The sequence below is a fragment of the Phaseolus vulgaris genome, chromosome 5 (genome assembly GCF_000499845.2).
Source record: "Phaseolus vulgaris cultivar G19833 chromosome 5, P. vulgaris v2.0, whole genome shotgun sequence".
Classification (NCBI taxonomy): Eukaryota; Viridiplantae; Streptophyta; class Magnoliopsida; order Fabales; family Fabaceae; genus Phaseolus; species Phaseolus vulgaris.
The window spans coordinates 3,549,225-3,562,011 of NC_023755.2; the positions used below are offsets into that span (position 1 = coordinate 3,549,225).

Consider the following 12,787-nt stretch of genomic DNA (forward strand, 5'->3'; position numbering starts at 1 on the left):
CGTTCCTTGTGGGATCGATATCCGTCCTTAGGGACAATTATTACTTCTGAAAAACGCGGTGCACTTGCCCTAAAAAGTCATCAATGGTCACAATACATGTATATTGTTTTGAAAACTAAACTAATCCTCGAGTTGATACTTAACCCATAGAAGTTGCGAGCATCATCCTATAGCTGACATATATTCAGCTTTAGTGGTGGACAGAGCAATTGAATTTTCTTCCTTGCTTAACCAAGATATATACATGGTCCAAGGAATTGACAACTTCCGCTTGTGCTTTTTCTTTCAATATGATCTTCAGGATAAATTGTGTTGCAATTTCATTCTAATATGAAACTAACATCTCAGTGGTTCCCACACGATATTGAAAGATCCGTTTAATATATTTAAGATGTGACTTTTAGATTTGACTGAAATCTTGCACATAGAAAACATTATGCATAATGTCAAGTCTATGTAAAATTTTAAGGGAAGAAAAATTACTTAGTATTTTTGTGTGGATTCATGTGATAGTGTATACTACATTGAGTTCCTAACCAACTAATCAAGTTGAACTAGGGAAATTACTATTGTGAAGTATAAACAAGTATTTACGTATTCGAGTCATATCAGTATTCATGGTCAGTGTCTGTGTTACATAGGTTATTTGTAGTGAACTACCTATATTAATTTAAATTCTCTATTTTTAAAATAATAATTAATCTTAAAAAATTAAAAGAGGTAATATATTATTAAATTAAAAAAATTAAAAGTAGTAATATTTTGTTACCTATTTAATAATTTATATATTAAATTATTATATTTAAAATTTAAATTAATTTTATGAATATACCCTCAATTTAAAAAAATATATTATATTTTTAATTTTTAAGATTTGAAATTATCCTCTAAAGATATTAATAAAGAGATAATAATGATTGATTATTATTAAAATTTACAAATATTTAATTTTGTCACTGGTCTTCTGTACTTTTTAATATATAAACGGAAGGAGACACGAAACAGCTATCGATTTCGCTAGGTTTGTACAACATTTGGGGTGAAAAGTTCAGCCTTTTCCGATTTGCATCAAACTCAACACACAACAACATCGTTTGGTCAGTCTTCTTTTGTTTCTGCTTCCAATCTAGGGTTTTCTCTCTCAATTGTTTTTTTTTATCTTCAATGGATGCGGTTCGATTTAAAGGGATTTCGGATGTTCTTGTAATTTAACTCATAATTAGGGTTTGCCTTTTGGGATAATCTCATGTGAATCAATTCTGTTATACAGTGTTGTGTTGTTGAGTTTTTGATTCGGTGGTTTTTTTTTTTTTTCATTTTGGTGAATGTTTTCAATCAAATCGATCCCTCGATACCATGATATCAATCCGTGGTTTTTGTCTTTCACATGTAATAGATAGCCCTTGTGTTTCTTTTTGTTGTTTTTTTTTCCCTGAAACTGTTATGCAAGACTTAGGTTGTTGTATGTTGCTGTGGATCGTATATGGTGGCAAAGTCGTAGTTGGCGTGTGTTGTAGGGATTCATATGTTGTCTCCTATTTTTGTCACCTTGGTTAAATGCTGAAAGCTCTGAGAAAAATATGAACTAACATGTAAGGGAGAAGCTATCATATATAGTGAGCGTGTATGAGATGAGAAGAGTAAGTATTGGCCATGCAATTGTATATGAATCGTCAAAGCCGTTTTTATTAATTTTAATCTCAGTCATCCATTCTTAAAATATGGTTAAAAATTTGCCTGGCTCACTCTTTCATATGATTCTCCTTTTGTGCCAGTTTAGTCTGATGAACAAATTAAAATTTATGGTTTGGTACTGTTTCTTGGTTATGAAGTCTTGCCTCTTATGACCAAACCTTTTTCATTGGAAGGGTCCCCTCTTTGGTTTATCTGTAGATTGATGTAATATATTGTTATAGTTCAGTAGAATCTGTCACATTTGTTTCACAATCTGCATCTTCAAATGGTCACTCTTCTATGGGCTTGTTTACCTTGTTTTGAGTAATTTATGGTTGTGCTTATTGTTGATGATATCAGGTTTGACATTGAATTTATAATTCATCACATATTTAGATTTATACCATGTTTGGCTACAGCTCTTTCATGACAAAAAAAGGACTTATTTGTATAAAGCTCTCATCGGAAGCTGCTAAAAAAGAGAAATTGTTTTCTTAAATAACTTGAACCAAACATGTACTTAAATTATACCATGTATTTATGTATAAAATAAAATAAAAAGTCAGATTTAAAAGTCAACTGCATCATCTAAAAGGCTTTAAAGCTTGCTTGTCCGACAGTGGATTGCTGTAAACTGCATTGTTTGGCTGTTAGCTAATGGATAAGGGGGTACCACCTAGCCTCTTCGTCAATGATGGTTCTTTCATGGAGAGGTTCAAGCAACTTCAACAAGAGCAGGAGAAAGGGAAGAATGTCAAATTTGAGGATTCTAAACCAATTAAGGTTATTTCAGGGTCTTTGTCTCCCAATCCCTCCATTACCAAAACATCTGTGGACTTGAAGGTTAATGATACACGGAAAACATCCCAGGGTGCTTCTGGTGGCAAACTAGCTTTCAGTTTAAAACAAAAGTCAAAGCTGGTACCACCCCCTGTTAAGCTGAGTTCCGATGAAGATGAAGAAGAAACAGAAGCTGGGTATATTTCAAATGATGCACCACTAAAACGACAAAAGTTAGGCCAGGATGGCATTGACCAATCATCAAGACAACTTGATGTTGGTAATTACTTCTTAAACTTTCTAGTTTCTGCAAATAGTTGGCTCATGATTGGTATTCCTACTTTTTGCAGTTTTAAAGTCAGAATGATCAAATAGTATGTGATCCATATTCCATGCCTTTATATTATATGTCTTGCTATTTTATCATTAAGATTCACTTATTACATTTTTAAGTTCATTAATGTGTGCTGAAGGCCTTCCACGTGTATCTTGTTGTGAAGATAAATATTATTTTCGATATATCTTAACTAATACTAACCTGGCTTCTGATTTTCTTTTCTTTTCCCTACATTTATTGTTATTTTGTTCTCTATCCAACTTTATATATCATCGTAACCTTTCTATTAGATACAAAATCTATTCATGAGGCTTTCCCTAGCATCTTTGTGCTTTTGGGCTTGCTGGTCTTTGATGTAGTATCAGAATCTCTAACTGGGTGATCAAGAGATCAGTCCTTGCCAATTCTGAGTAAAAGTTCAATTTCAGCACATGGTAAGGGGAAGCCTTTGCATTGTTCATGTGTCTGGCCCTAATGCCTGTGGGAGGGGACATTAGATACAGAAAGACATTACGAGCCTTTGCCTGTGCCATAAGGAGTGTTGGTTGTTGACAGTTCTGTTACTGTTCCAACTCAATCTTGAAAGTGTCTGATTTTTTTACTTTTTTTGAAAGTTGTGCTGTGTAGCTTATTAAAAAAAAATGGTTATATAATTTTTTAACCAGAAAATACAATTTTTTGCACTTAATAAACTTTATAAAAGACAAAATAACTATTTAATATACATTTTTAAAATCAATTTTTTAAAGCATAAATAACAGACCCTTAATCTGTTTGCTTTGGAATGGTAGAAAGGGGGACATCAGTGTAATGTAACAGCATTGAAATAGGAACTTGCTTGTTTCATTTGTACTCATCCTTTGGGTCGCACAACTGAAGTAATGGAAGACTAAGAAGGGTTTAAACCCATTGTTTGGTCAGTCTTTAGCATTTCTGAGCGTTCCCTGCAGATATTTTAGTTGAAAGAAAATGCCAGTCATACAGTTGCAATTACAGTTTCCCCCCCTTTTTTCTTCACTCGAAAATAGTCACCCTCTACATTACCTGCGGTTTCATTGTTGAAGCAGTCCTCTCCGTGTATACCTTCTTTGCTCATTAAAGTGGCATGCAGCAAAGAGGAGAAAGTGTCTTGAATATTTTTGTCTCATGAATGCAGCTTATTCCCCAAGTACCTATCAAGAAATGGTGTATTGGCAGGCCTGCTACAAGACTAATTTGCATTCCCTTGTTCATGCTCTCGGTATTAATCAGTTTTATAAGTGATATGCAGCACCTCCTTCCCCAAGTGATCCTACAGTGAAGAAAGTTGCTGACAAACTAGCAAGTTTTGTGGCAAAAAATGGAAGGCAATTTGAGGATGTTACGAGGCAAAAGAATCCCGGGGATACACCTTTCAAGTAAGTATGAAGTAAATTTCTAGTCCTTGTTTATTAATCCTTTATTTATCCGTTATAATTTATGATTATATGTGGTGCATTTTTTTACTTGCAGATTTTTATTTGATGAGAGATGTGCTGAATACAAGTACTATGAATATCAGCTTGCTCAAGAAGAAAAGGCTCTTGCGCAGTCAAGGGAATCACAGGTGCCTCGCAATGGTTAGTATTTCAATATATTTTCATATTTTTAGACCAATTTACAATGACAATGTATTTCGTTTCAATATATATCCATAATTTTAGCTGCTTTTTTACTAGGATTTTTTTTTTATAAAAAGCTCCTAGTTTTGTTCATTTAAAGTTTTCATGCATTTAATTTCCAAGTTTTGGTTAAGGATCATTGTTAATAGTATTTCAATATATTTTCATGATTTTAAACCAAGTTCTTTATGTGCTTTAGTAGTTGCTTTATGTGGATAATTTGATTGATCTTATTTATGTTTGAGATGATGTCTTAAAGATTATATTTTAAAATTCTATGGATGTCACCTGGTAACTGTTAAGTCTGAGAACTGCAATTGTTTTGTGGAGTGTGTATGTTGATATTGATTTGCGTTTTAACTACACATGATAGATGTTTGAAGCGGTAACAGTATATGTGATATTTCTCCTAGTAATGTCGCTTAGTTCATCCACTAGCCTGCATATTTGATATGTTTTGACCTCTCTGATATGTGGAATATGCTTTCTCATCTACCTCTTGTATATGGTTTGCATGTGATGGTTTTATTGTGATGGTTTTATTCAGGGGGTACAAGCACTTCATCTTCCAAACAGACTAGTGGCCATCAAAGATCATCTCAGCAGCATACATCCTACCAAATTCCTGCATCTGCTTTATATGATAGTGCTGACAATCCAAGAGCTTCTGGATCTTCAATTCAAGCATATTCAGTAGGAATCAGTGGTAATTGTCATATTAATCTGTATTCTTTTATTGTTTTCATAGTTTCTGTCTGCTTGATCTCTGTTTCTCTGTCAATTTGATAAAGTTTAATGTGTCTTCAAAGGAAGTCATAATTTTGCTCCATTGCATTTCATTTACTCCTGAAAGTGTTTAAAGATATCTGAACTACGCATTAACTATTATTTGTTATTACACTTCTCATGGACTTGGTGTGTAACCTATTATTTTTGCTGTTTCCTTTGTGTATTTCTTCTGCAGAAGAGCCCAGTGGTTCATCAAATGCTGATTCTTTGGCACTAATGGAGTTCTACATGAAGAAAGCTGCACGGGAAGACAAGTATAAACAACCTAAGTATTCAAAAGATGAGATGCCCCCTCCTGCTTCTCTTCAAGGTTAAAATTGATTGTTACTGGATTTTCTTGATCAGAATATTCATTTAGTTAGACTGTTATTTTTGTGCGTTTCTTGTGAATCTATTGATTCCTTTCTTTTGGGTGACATGTTACCAGGCAAAAAAGGCCATCACATGGGTGATTTCATTCCTCCAGAAGAACTTGAGAAGTTCCTGGCTAGCTGTAATGATGCTGCAGCACAGAAAGCTGCAAAGGAGCATGTAGAGAGGTCTAAGATTCAGGCTGATAATGTAGGCCACAGGCTCCTGTCAAAAATGGGTTGGAAAGAAGGTGCTTTGTGCTTTTTCCCAGTCTTATATGAGTAACACAGTTCTTTTGAGAGTTGATTGAAATTACATTATTATTAATATTTTATTAAATTTACAATATCGTTCCTTGTTCTGACAATCATTGATTCTCAGGTGAGGGTCTGGGCGGAACCAGGAAGGGTATTTCAGATCCTATCATGGCAGGTAATGTTAAGAAGAATAACTTGGGGGTTGGTGCTCAGGAGCCTGGGGAGGTGAGTTCTGAGGATGACATATACGAGCAGTACAAGAAGCGGATGATGCTTGGTTACCGTTACAGACCCAATCCTCTGGTATATAATGCTTGGAACCTCTTTTTAATTTTTCCTATTGGAATTTCAGTTACTTGGTCACCATCATGGTATTTTGCTATGACAAGCCTTGTTTTCATGTTTAAATGGTTTATTTTTACAGAACAATCCTCGAAAGGCTTATTACTGAACTTAACAGTGGATCTGCAAGTCTTCAGGAAACAGCTTTCAGTGTTGGATGAATTTGTGTGTTGATATTTTGGGGTTTTGTTATTGTGTGCTGCACTGCTTGTAGGACTTGGGGAGAAAAGAGGAGAAAGTGTTTAATGTTTGTTACTATCACATTTTTATCCGTCAATAATGGGTTCTTGATATTTTTCACTTTTCTGAGATTTGGAGCATGTTTTTTTATTGCTAGTTTATTTTGAAGTGGTACAGGGATATTGTGGGGGATAAGATTGTGATTTCTCGGAAGCCTAACCCGTGTCTTGGTTGGATATTGATTATTGTGTTATGATATCTTAAATGAGTAAACTTCTTTTTGTTGTCATTTCATGATTTAAGATGTTTTAACAAATTTGCAAGCAAGAAGAAACAACCTTTTTTAGAGGCATTTTGGGAGAAGCTGCAACAGGCTATCAAAACCAGTTTCCCTTTCTCAAATTTCAACTTAAACATAAAAAATATCAATTTTGTTTTTCTGAAATGGTTAAATTTCACAGTTTTGTTTATCAGTTTTTTCCTCATGAATATATATTTATATTTTAAAGTACTTATATATTAGAGGTCTACATTTCTTTATTCACTTTGGATTCATAAAATGTCGAAGTTGTGCCTGATTATTCCGGAAAAAAAATGTTTACACAATGTTTTAGAACCAAAGGTATTCTGATAGCTCATCCCATTTCAACAGACTAGATAATCTGCAGATTAAGATGTATCGTTTTGAAAAACTGAAATGTCAAATAACAGAAGAACTGAGATCAGATGTTCTGCCAGAAACAATGCCTAGAAGAAGATAAGTCAACCACCATCATTACATGTTTAGACACGTTCAATTGCTAAAGTTGTGAGAGCTACAACTGATAATTTTCCATGGGGACCTACAAAACCACGTTAAAAGCATTTGAACACGTTTTCATATATGAAGTTACACTCAAACGGAAACAAAGAGAGAAGCAAATTAAAAACACGCCATATCCCTAACTTTGAGTAGTAAAATTCCTATCTTATCTGCATGGTTGAGTCTGTTCTTATCACTTCATATTGGTGAAGCAGACACAAGACTCAGAGTAAAGTCATAGCAGTGACATGACAGTCTAAATTGTCTAATTCAATTCCAAAATGTGAATGTGATCAATAATAGACTCCACTCAAACTTATATGGGATCAATAATAGACTCCACTCAAACTTATAGCCGACATGCCAAAGAAAATGTCCAATTATACAGTTCAAATTCGAATGCTCAAAGTTTGGATTTTTATTAAACTAATGCAATTTTAACCTAAATGCAATTCTAACCTAATTTTACCCAAATAGATAAATTTTAAAAATATTACATAAGGTGACTCGTGTTTTAAAATAAAAAGTGTTTTTATAAAAAAAATACATATTTAAAGAATATATTTTTATTAGAATAAAAAATTATATTTAAATAAAAATGAGAATTAACCAAGAAATCCAAATTATAGAAAAGAATTGAACTCTTAATATTTTATTTTTCAATCATTATTAGATCTCATTCTCACTTCTCTTGCAAAGGTAATGTTTTAGCTTACCGCTGCTGCAAATGATATTGCAAAAGATTTATGTGAATAATATATTCAAAGGACATTTACTTTGTTTTTGATACATTTTGCATATAGATTTTTATTGCATAATTTGAGAGAACCTTCTCGCATAAGATTAAATTGGTTTTGGTTATTACTTACTAAAAATGTAATAAAATTACCAAATCAATATCTTCCTTTCCTAGAATGAAGAATATAGTAGTGAACACTTCAGGAAGACCATCTAATGACTTTAAACAGAGGGAGCATCTAGTTCTTCCATAACCAAGTTTTCCAATCTTCAAAGTAACATAATTCTTCTTAAGAAAATCTTCAACATCTTCACAAAGGATAACTGAATTCGAAGATTTCTTTTTAGAACAACTTTTCTAACATTAGATGCTCGAATGTTTTAGGAACACTATCTAACTTTTTTTTAGCAAGACTTTCCAAACTTCAATAAAATTCATAATTTTTGGAAATAGTCAAAATCGATATGAGAATAAAATATATTTAAAAATTAGATGTAAACAATAATTCTAATTAATTCGAATTTCATTCAATTGCACAAATCTCATAGATCAATATATTTTACTCTCACACCTTAAAGAAAAAGAAAACCATGTTAAAGGCTCTATGAAAGAATAATAAAATTGTTCTCATCACACATTCCTAACAAATTCACTGCCAACAAAAATATTGGCTTTGTACTCTCCAAAATATTATTTTGGCTATTTGTACCAGTTCCTTAATCCCTCGAATATGGGTAAACATAACAAGATAACAAACTTGTAATACCTATCACTAATTATTTACTCTTTCAGATTTATATACAAGAATAAAAATTGATCAATATATTGAAATACAAGAAAAATCATTCTGTTACTATGGTAATAATAGAGACAGAGTAATGCTAATAAAAAGAAGAAAGATTAACCAACTTCATCCGGGTCCTTGAATGCACCCAACGTAATATTTTCCACCCAACATTATTATTTTAAATATAAGTATAAAATATAGAGTCTATATTAATATATATATATATATATATATTTATTGCATAAAAATAAAAAAAGAGAGTCTATAATTCTTCATAAGTATAAAATTAGTTATTATTATTTTGTTTATATTTACATTTAAAATAGGATTTCATTGTTAAAAAGAGTCAAATATGAGTTAAATTTTTACGATAGAAGATAACAAGAGAGAGATAAAAAGAGAGGAAAACACATAAACTATTTTAAGATATTATATTAAGGTGGTGAGATACTTTTTTTTATTTAAGTTTGTTAATTGTTATCTAATATCTCAGTTTTTCTTGCATGCATGCTGCTGGCCAACACACAACAATTTATACTTTTGCTCAATTTTAATTTATTTTTTGACATGGATTACAGCTATAAAGCTCAAAAGAAGTGTTTGTGCTGCTTACCTCACACATTTGGAGTAAAATAAAATCATTTTTATATTCTTTGGTCTCATAATTAATGTGCCACTCTATTGTGGCATGCAACCTCTAGAATTTCAGAACTAATATATATATATATATATATATATATATATATATATATATATATATATATATATATATGATTATGCTTTTCATCTGCAAACCTAATCTTATCTTCTTTGAATCCATTCTATTGGAGACCAAAGTGAGAAACAGTGCATGCTGTCAAGTTTTAAATGCTGAATTGGTGATTGGTGCAAAATGAAATTTATTAGTTTAGCTGAGCAAATAAACAAAAGGGCAACAAGTTTTGTCGTTTTGGTCAATCTAAATCATGCTGTGATTTTGTACCTAATATAGGATCAGGTGAAGTCATAAAAAACAATAACATGGATCTTCCATCTTATTATATTTGGTGTGAAAAAGGTTGTAATCTTAGGTGCAAAATAAATGCAACATTTTACTATGGTTCTTTATGAGTATGTGATCATCCTAACTTTAATCATCATCATTTTATTAAATAAATTACATTTTATCCTTTTTAATCCCTTAAGAATCATTAAGTAGTTTTATATTGTTTAATGTAATAACTTTTACTATCTATAAGAAACGCTTATTCATCAAAAGGTTTCTTTTTAATAACCTTTGACTTGAAAATATTTAGCAACAATTACATATGTTCTTATCATAAATGAGCAAGAAAAGAAAGAGTAATTTTTAGAAGTTGAGTTTGAATTTATCATAAATGAGCAAGAAAGAGTAATTTTTAGAAGTTGAGCTTGAATTTCTAAGGATCGATTATTGTGTTATTGATGAAGACACATGAGAAATTGACTTGTAGAAGATTTTCTGATGCTCGATCCTTAACAGTTAGAAAAAATATAAAATATATGAATATTAAAGTGATTCAGAAAATTGAGTGAGTACTACCCAATAATCAATATGTATTTATAAACTTTTGGGCTTAGTCTGAAATATAAAAAAAAAATTAAGATAAGTAAGAGATATGTTTGATTACTGTGTCATTATCATTCAATCAATTATAACAAATTGTTATTATATATATATATATATATGAGTTGTTTAGATAACAAAAATTATTTTGTAATGTGTAATTATAAATATATCTTTGAATATCTTGGAGTTAGTGCGTACATAAGCCCCCAAACTCGAAATCAATAAATGAGGTGTAGGTGAACTAATTTGACGGATGAATTGAGTTTTAGTGATTGAGTTTCAACTTGAGTAATTAGTTTTTGAGGTTGTATTCTCGCAACCATGTTTCAAAGATTGATGCTTTGTGACCTTTCATAGGGTTGACTTTCGATTATTGTATTCAGTATGACGTGTCTCATAACAATGTGATTTTCAATATACTTTAATGAGAGGTTTTTATTCTTAATGATGAGTTATTACTCTTTTTGAGACGTTATGTCACTTAAGTGACTAATGTTTCGATTTCTTTGACATGTTTTCCTAAGATGTGACATTTCAAAACACATTTGAACTTTCTCTCGTTGCTTTATATTAAAAAAATCACTCTTTCTTATTACATCTTTTATCATTCTACCTTTCTGGCTTCCATAATTTCCTTCAAAGGCTTTTTGGAAAAGCATTTACTAGTTTTTGTTATTGTTCATCACCATTTTTTTAGGTACATCCCTGATGGTTTCTTCTTTTTCCTTTCCCGATTCCTCCCATGAAAATAACACTCTAGTAAGTAGGGATGTTGTTGTAATTGGAGAGAAATCGTCTTTGAGTTGCACTGACTTTTTTTCTCTAGAGAGGAATCGTTTCCTCATGAACTCTAATATTGAGTCTGGGTATGTTTGTATAAAAGAAGTGAGAATTAGCTTTAAAAACATTGACCAATAAAATATGTCAGTCAAGCTTCCTTAATCAATGAGAACCTTTTTCACATGTCAATTTAATGATTTAGTTACCATCATTGCAGCCTTCTAGTATAATGAAAAATTCACTATATACAAAGTCATAATTCATGGTACCTATTAACTATTGCATAAGTCTTGTAAGCACATCTAATAATCTTGACTAGGAAATTGAATGCACTTACTTGGTTACCTACTAGTAATATCATGTCTATAAAGCTCATTAAATGTAGTAAGCTCCCAATAATTTTGGCATATTATGGTTGAGAAATAAGTTTTTTTTTTCTATTTTTCTTTAATCTAAAGTTAACATCGTAAAATGTGTTCATTAGCTTAGAGTCAGCCACAACTTCTAAGAACTTTTCCAATATATTGTTCTTGGGATAGTAATATGTTAGTTTTCTTCCTTATGATTCTAACTCCCAAAATTAAATTTGTTTCACCATGCTCATCATTTCAAATACGGATCCCAAAAATATTTTTGTTCATAAAACTATATCATTTCATTTGCCAAAAATTACCATGTTATCAACATATAAGCCTATAATAAAAAAAACCCCATCATTTTCAATTTTAATGTACATACATCTACCAACATCACTGGTAGAAAATCATTCACTTAATAAAACATCATAAAATTTTGTATACCACTATTTTGATGTTTGTTTTAGGCCATAAGAGATTTCAAATGTTTTCACTTTTAACCTTCTAATACAATCTCAATAAAACATGTCCATCTCATATGTTTTAATCATAAAAAAATAGTATTTAATTTTGATGAACTAAAGATTTTATCTTAAGTGTTTAATAAAACAAAAGACAATCTACCTACAAGTCATCAAACTATCAACATCATAACATCTAGTCTACATAGTACTATCTTGATAACATATGCAACATTTTTTAAATATAAGAAGACTTTACCAAAATGAGCTATAATACACAAGATTCACTATAATACACACAAGATGTAGTGTATACACAAAACACAAATTCATTTGAATTCACCAAAGCATCAACAAGATACAAAGTTGTTAACTCACTTATCCTTATGATTATTCTAACATAATAATACATCCACCGATTTTTTTCTTCTAAATGTGTATGTTGGATATGGTGTTGCCAGTATAGAAAAAAGATTATCAAATTGAAAGTTGTTTCAAGCATAAAAAGATGAGTACAACACAAAATGTGTAAGCTAAAAGGTTACCAATCCCTGACAAAGCTCTAAATTTAAATAAAAAATTATAATAAAAGTTTAAAAATCATCAATTTTCAACCATAGAATAAAATATTTACTCTAAAGCAAATACTATTATAGCTTTTTATTATTTGCATTATAATAACAATAATTATTATTATTCTTGTATCATGCATATTTTTTATGGATAAATTATTTTCTCATTATAGTTATACTTTCATTTCATGAGTCTTTAGATTTCATTATAGTTACGCATTAACTTCATTATGTTTTTAACATTTAGAACGAACCCGTTTTTTGTTTTTGTTTTTAAACTAGAGAAAAAAAATCCTTACAAATTTAAAGAATTTTTTTCAAAATCGATTTCAGTCTTTAGTGAAATAAAAAT

General features: G+C 30.8%; 1 protein-coding gene across 2 annotated transcripts; it reads left to right on the plus strand.

Annotated features, from left to right (window-relative positions):
- Positions 1-936: 936 nt before the first annotated feature.
- Positions 937-6,639, plus strand: LOC137834880 (SURP and G-patch domain-containing protein 1-like protein). 2 transcript variants are annotated; one of them, XM_068643107.1, is made up of 9 exons: positions 937-1,097; positions 2,295-2,734; positions 4,062-4,188; positions 4,283-4,389; positions 4,979-5,137; positions 5,396-5,530; positions 5,648-5,821; positions 5,953-6,131; positions 6,253-6,639. In XM_068643107.1, exons 2-9 carry the CDS (start codon positions 2,332-2,334, stop codon positions 6,277-6,279), a joined length of 1,311 nt encoding a protein of 436 aa, XP_068499208.1. In that variant the 5' UTR covers positions 937-1,097; positions 2,295-2,331; the 3' UTR covers positions 6,280-6,639. The 2 variants fall into 2 exon arrangements, with proteins under 2 accessions (XP_068499208.1, XP_068499209.1); XM_068643108.1 differs by having other exon boundaries at positions 973-1,097; positions 2,279-2,734.
- Positions 6,640-12,787: the final 6,148 nt, after the last annotated feature.

Excerpts from the sequence above, each read along its gene's own strand:
- LOC137834880 (XM_068643107.1), top strand. The coding sequence starts at position 2,332 with ATGGATAAGGGGGTACCACCTAGCCTCTTCGTCAATGATGGTTCTTTC. Across the intron at positions 2,735-4,061 it reads ATCAAGACAACTTGATGTTG|CACCTCCTTCCCCAAGTGAT; the intron begins GTAATTACTTCT and ends AGTGATATGCAG. Across the intron at positions 6,132-6,252 it reads GTTACAGACCCAATCCTCTG|AACAATCCTCGAAAGGCTTA; the intron begins GTATATAATGCT and ends TTATTTTTACAG.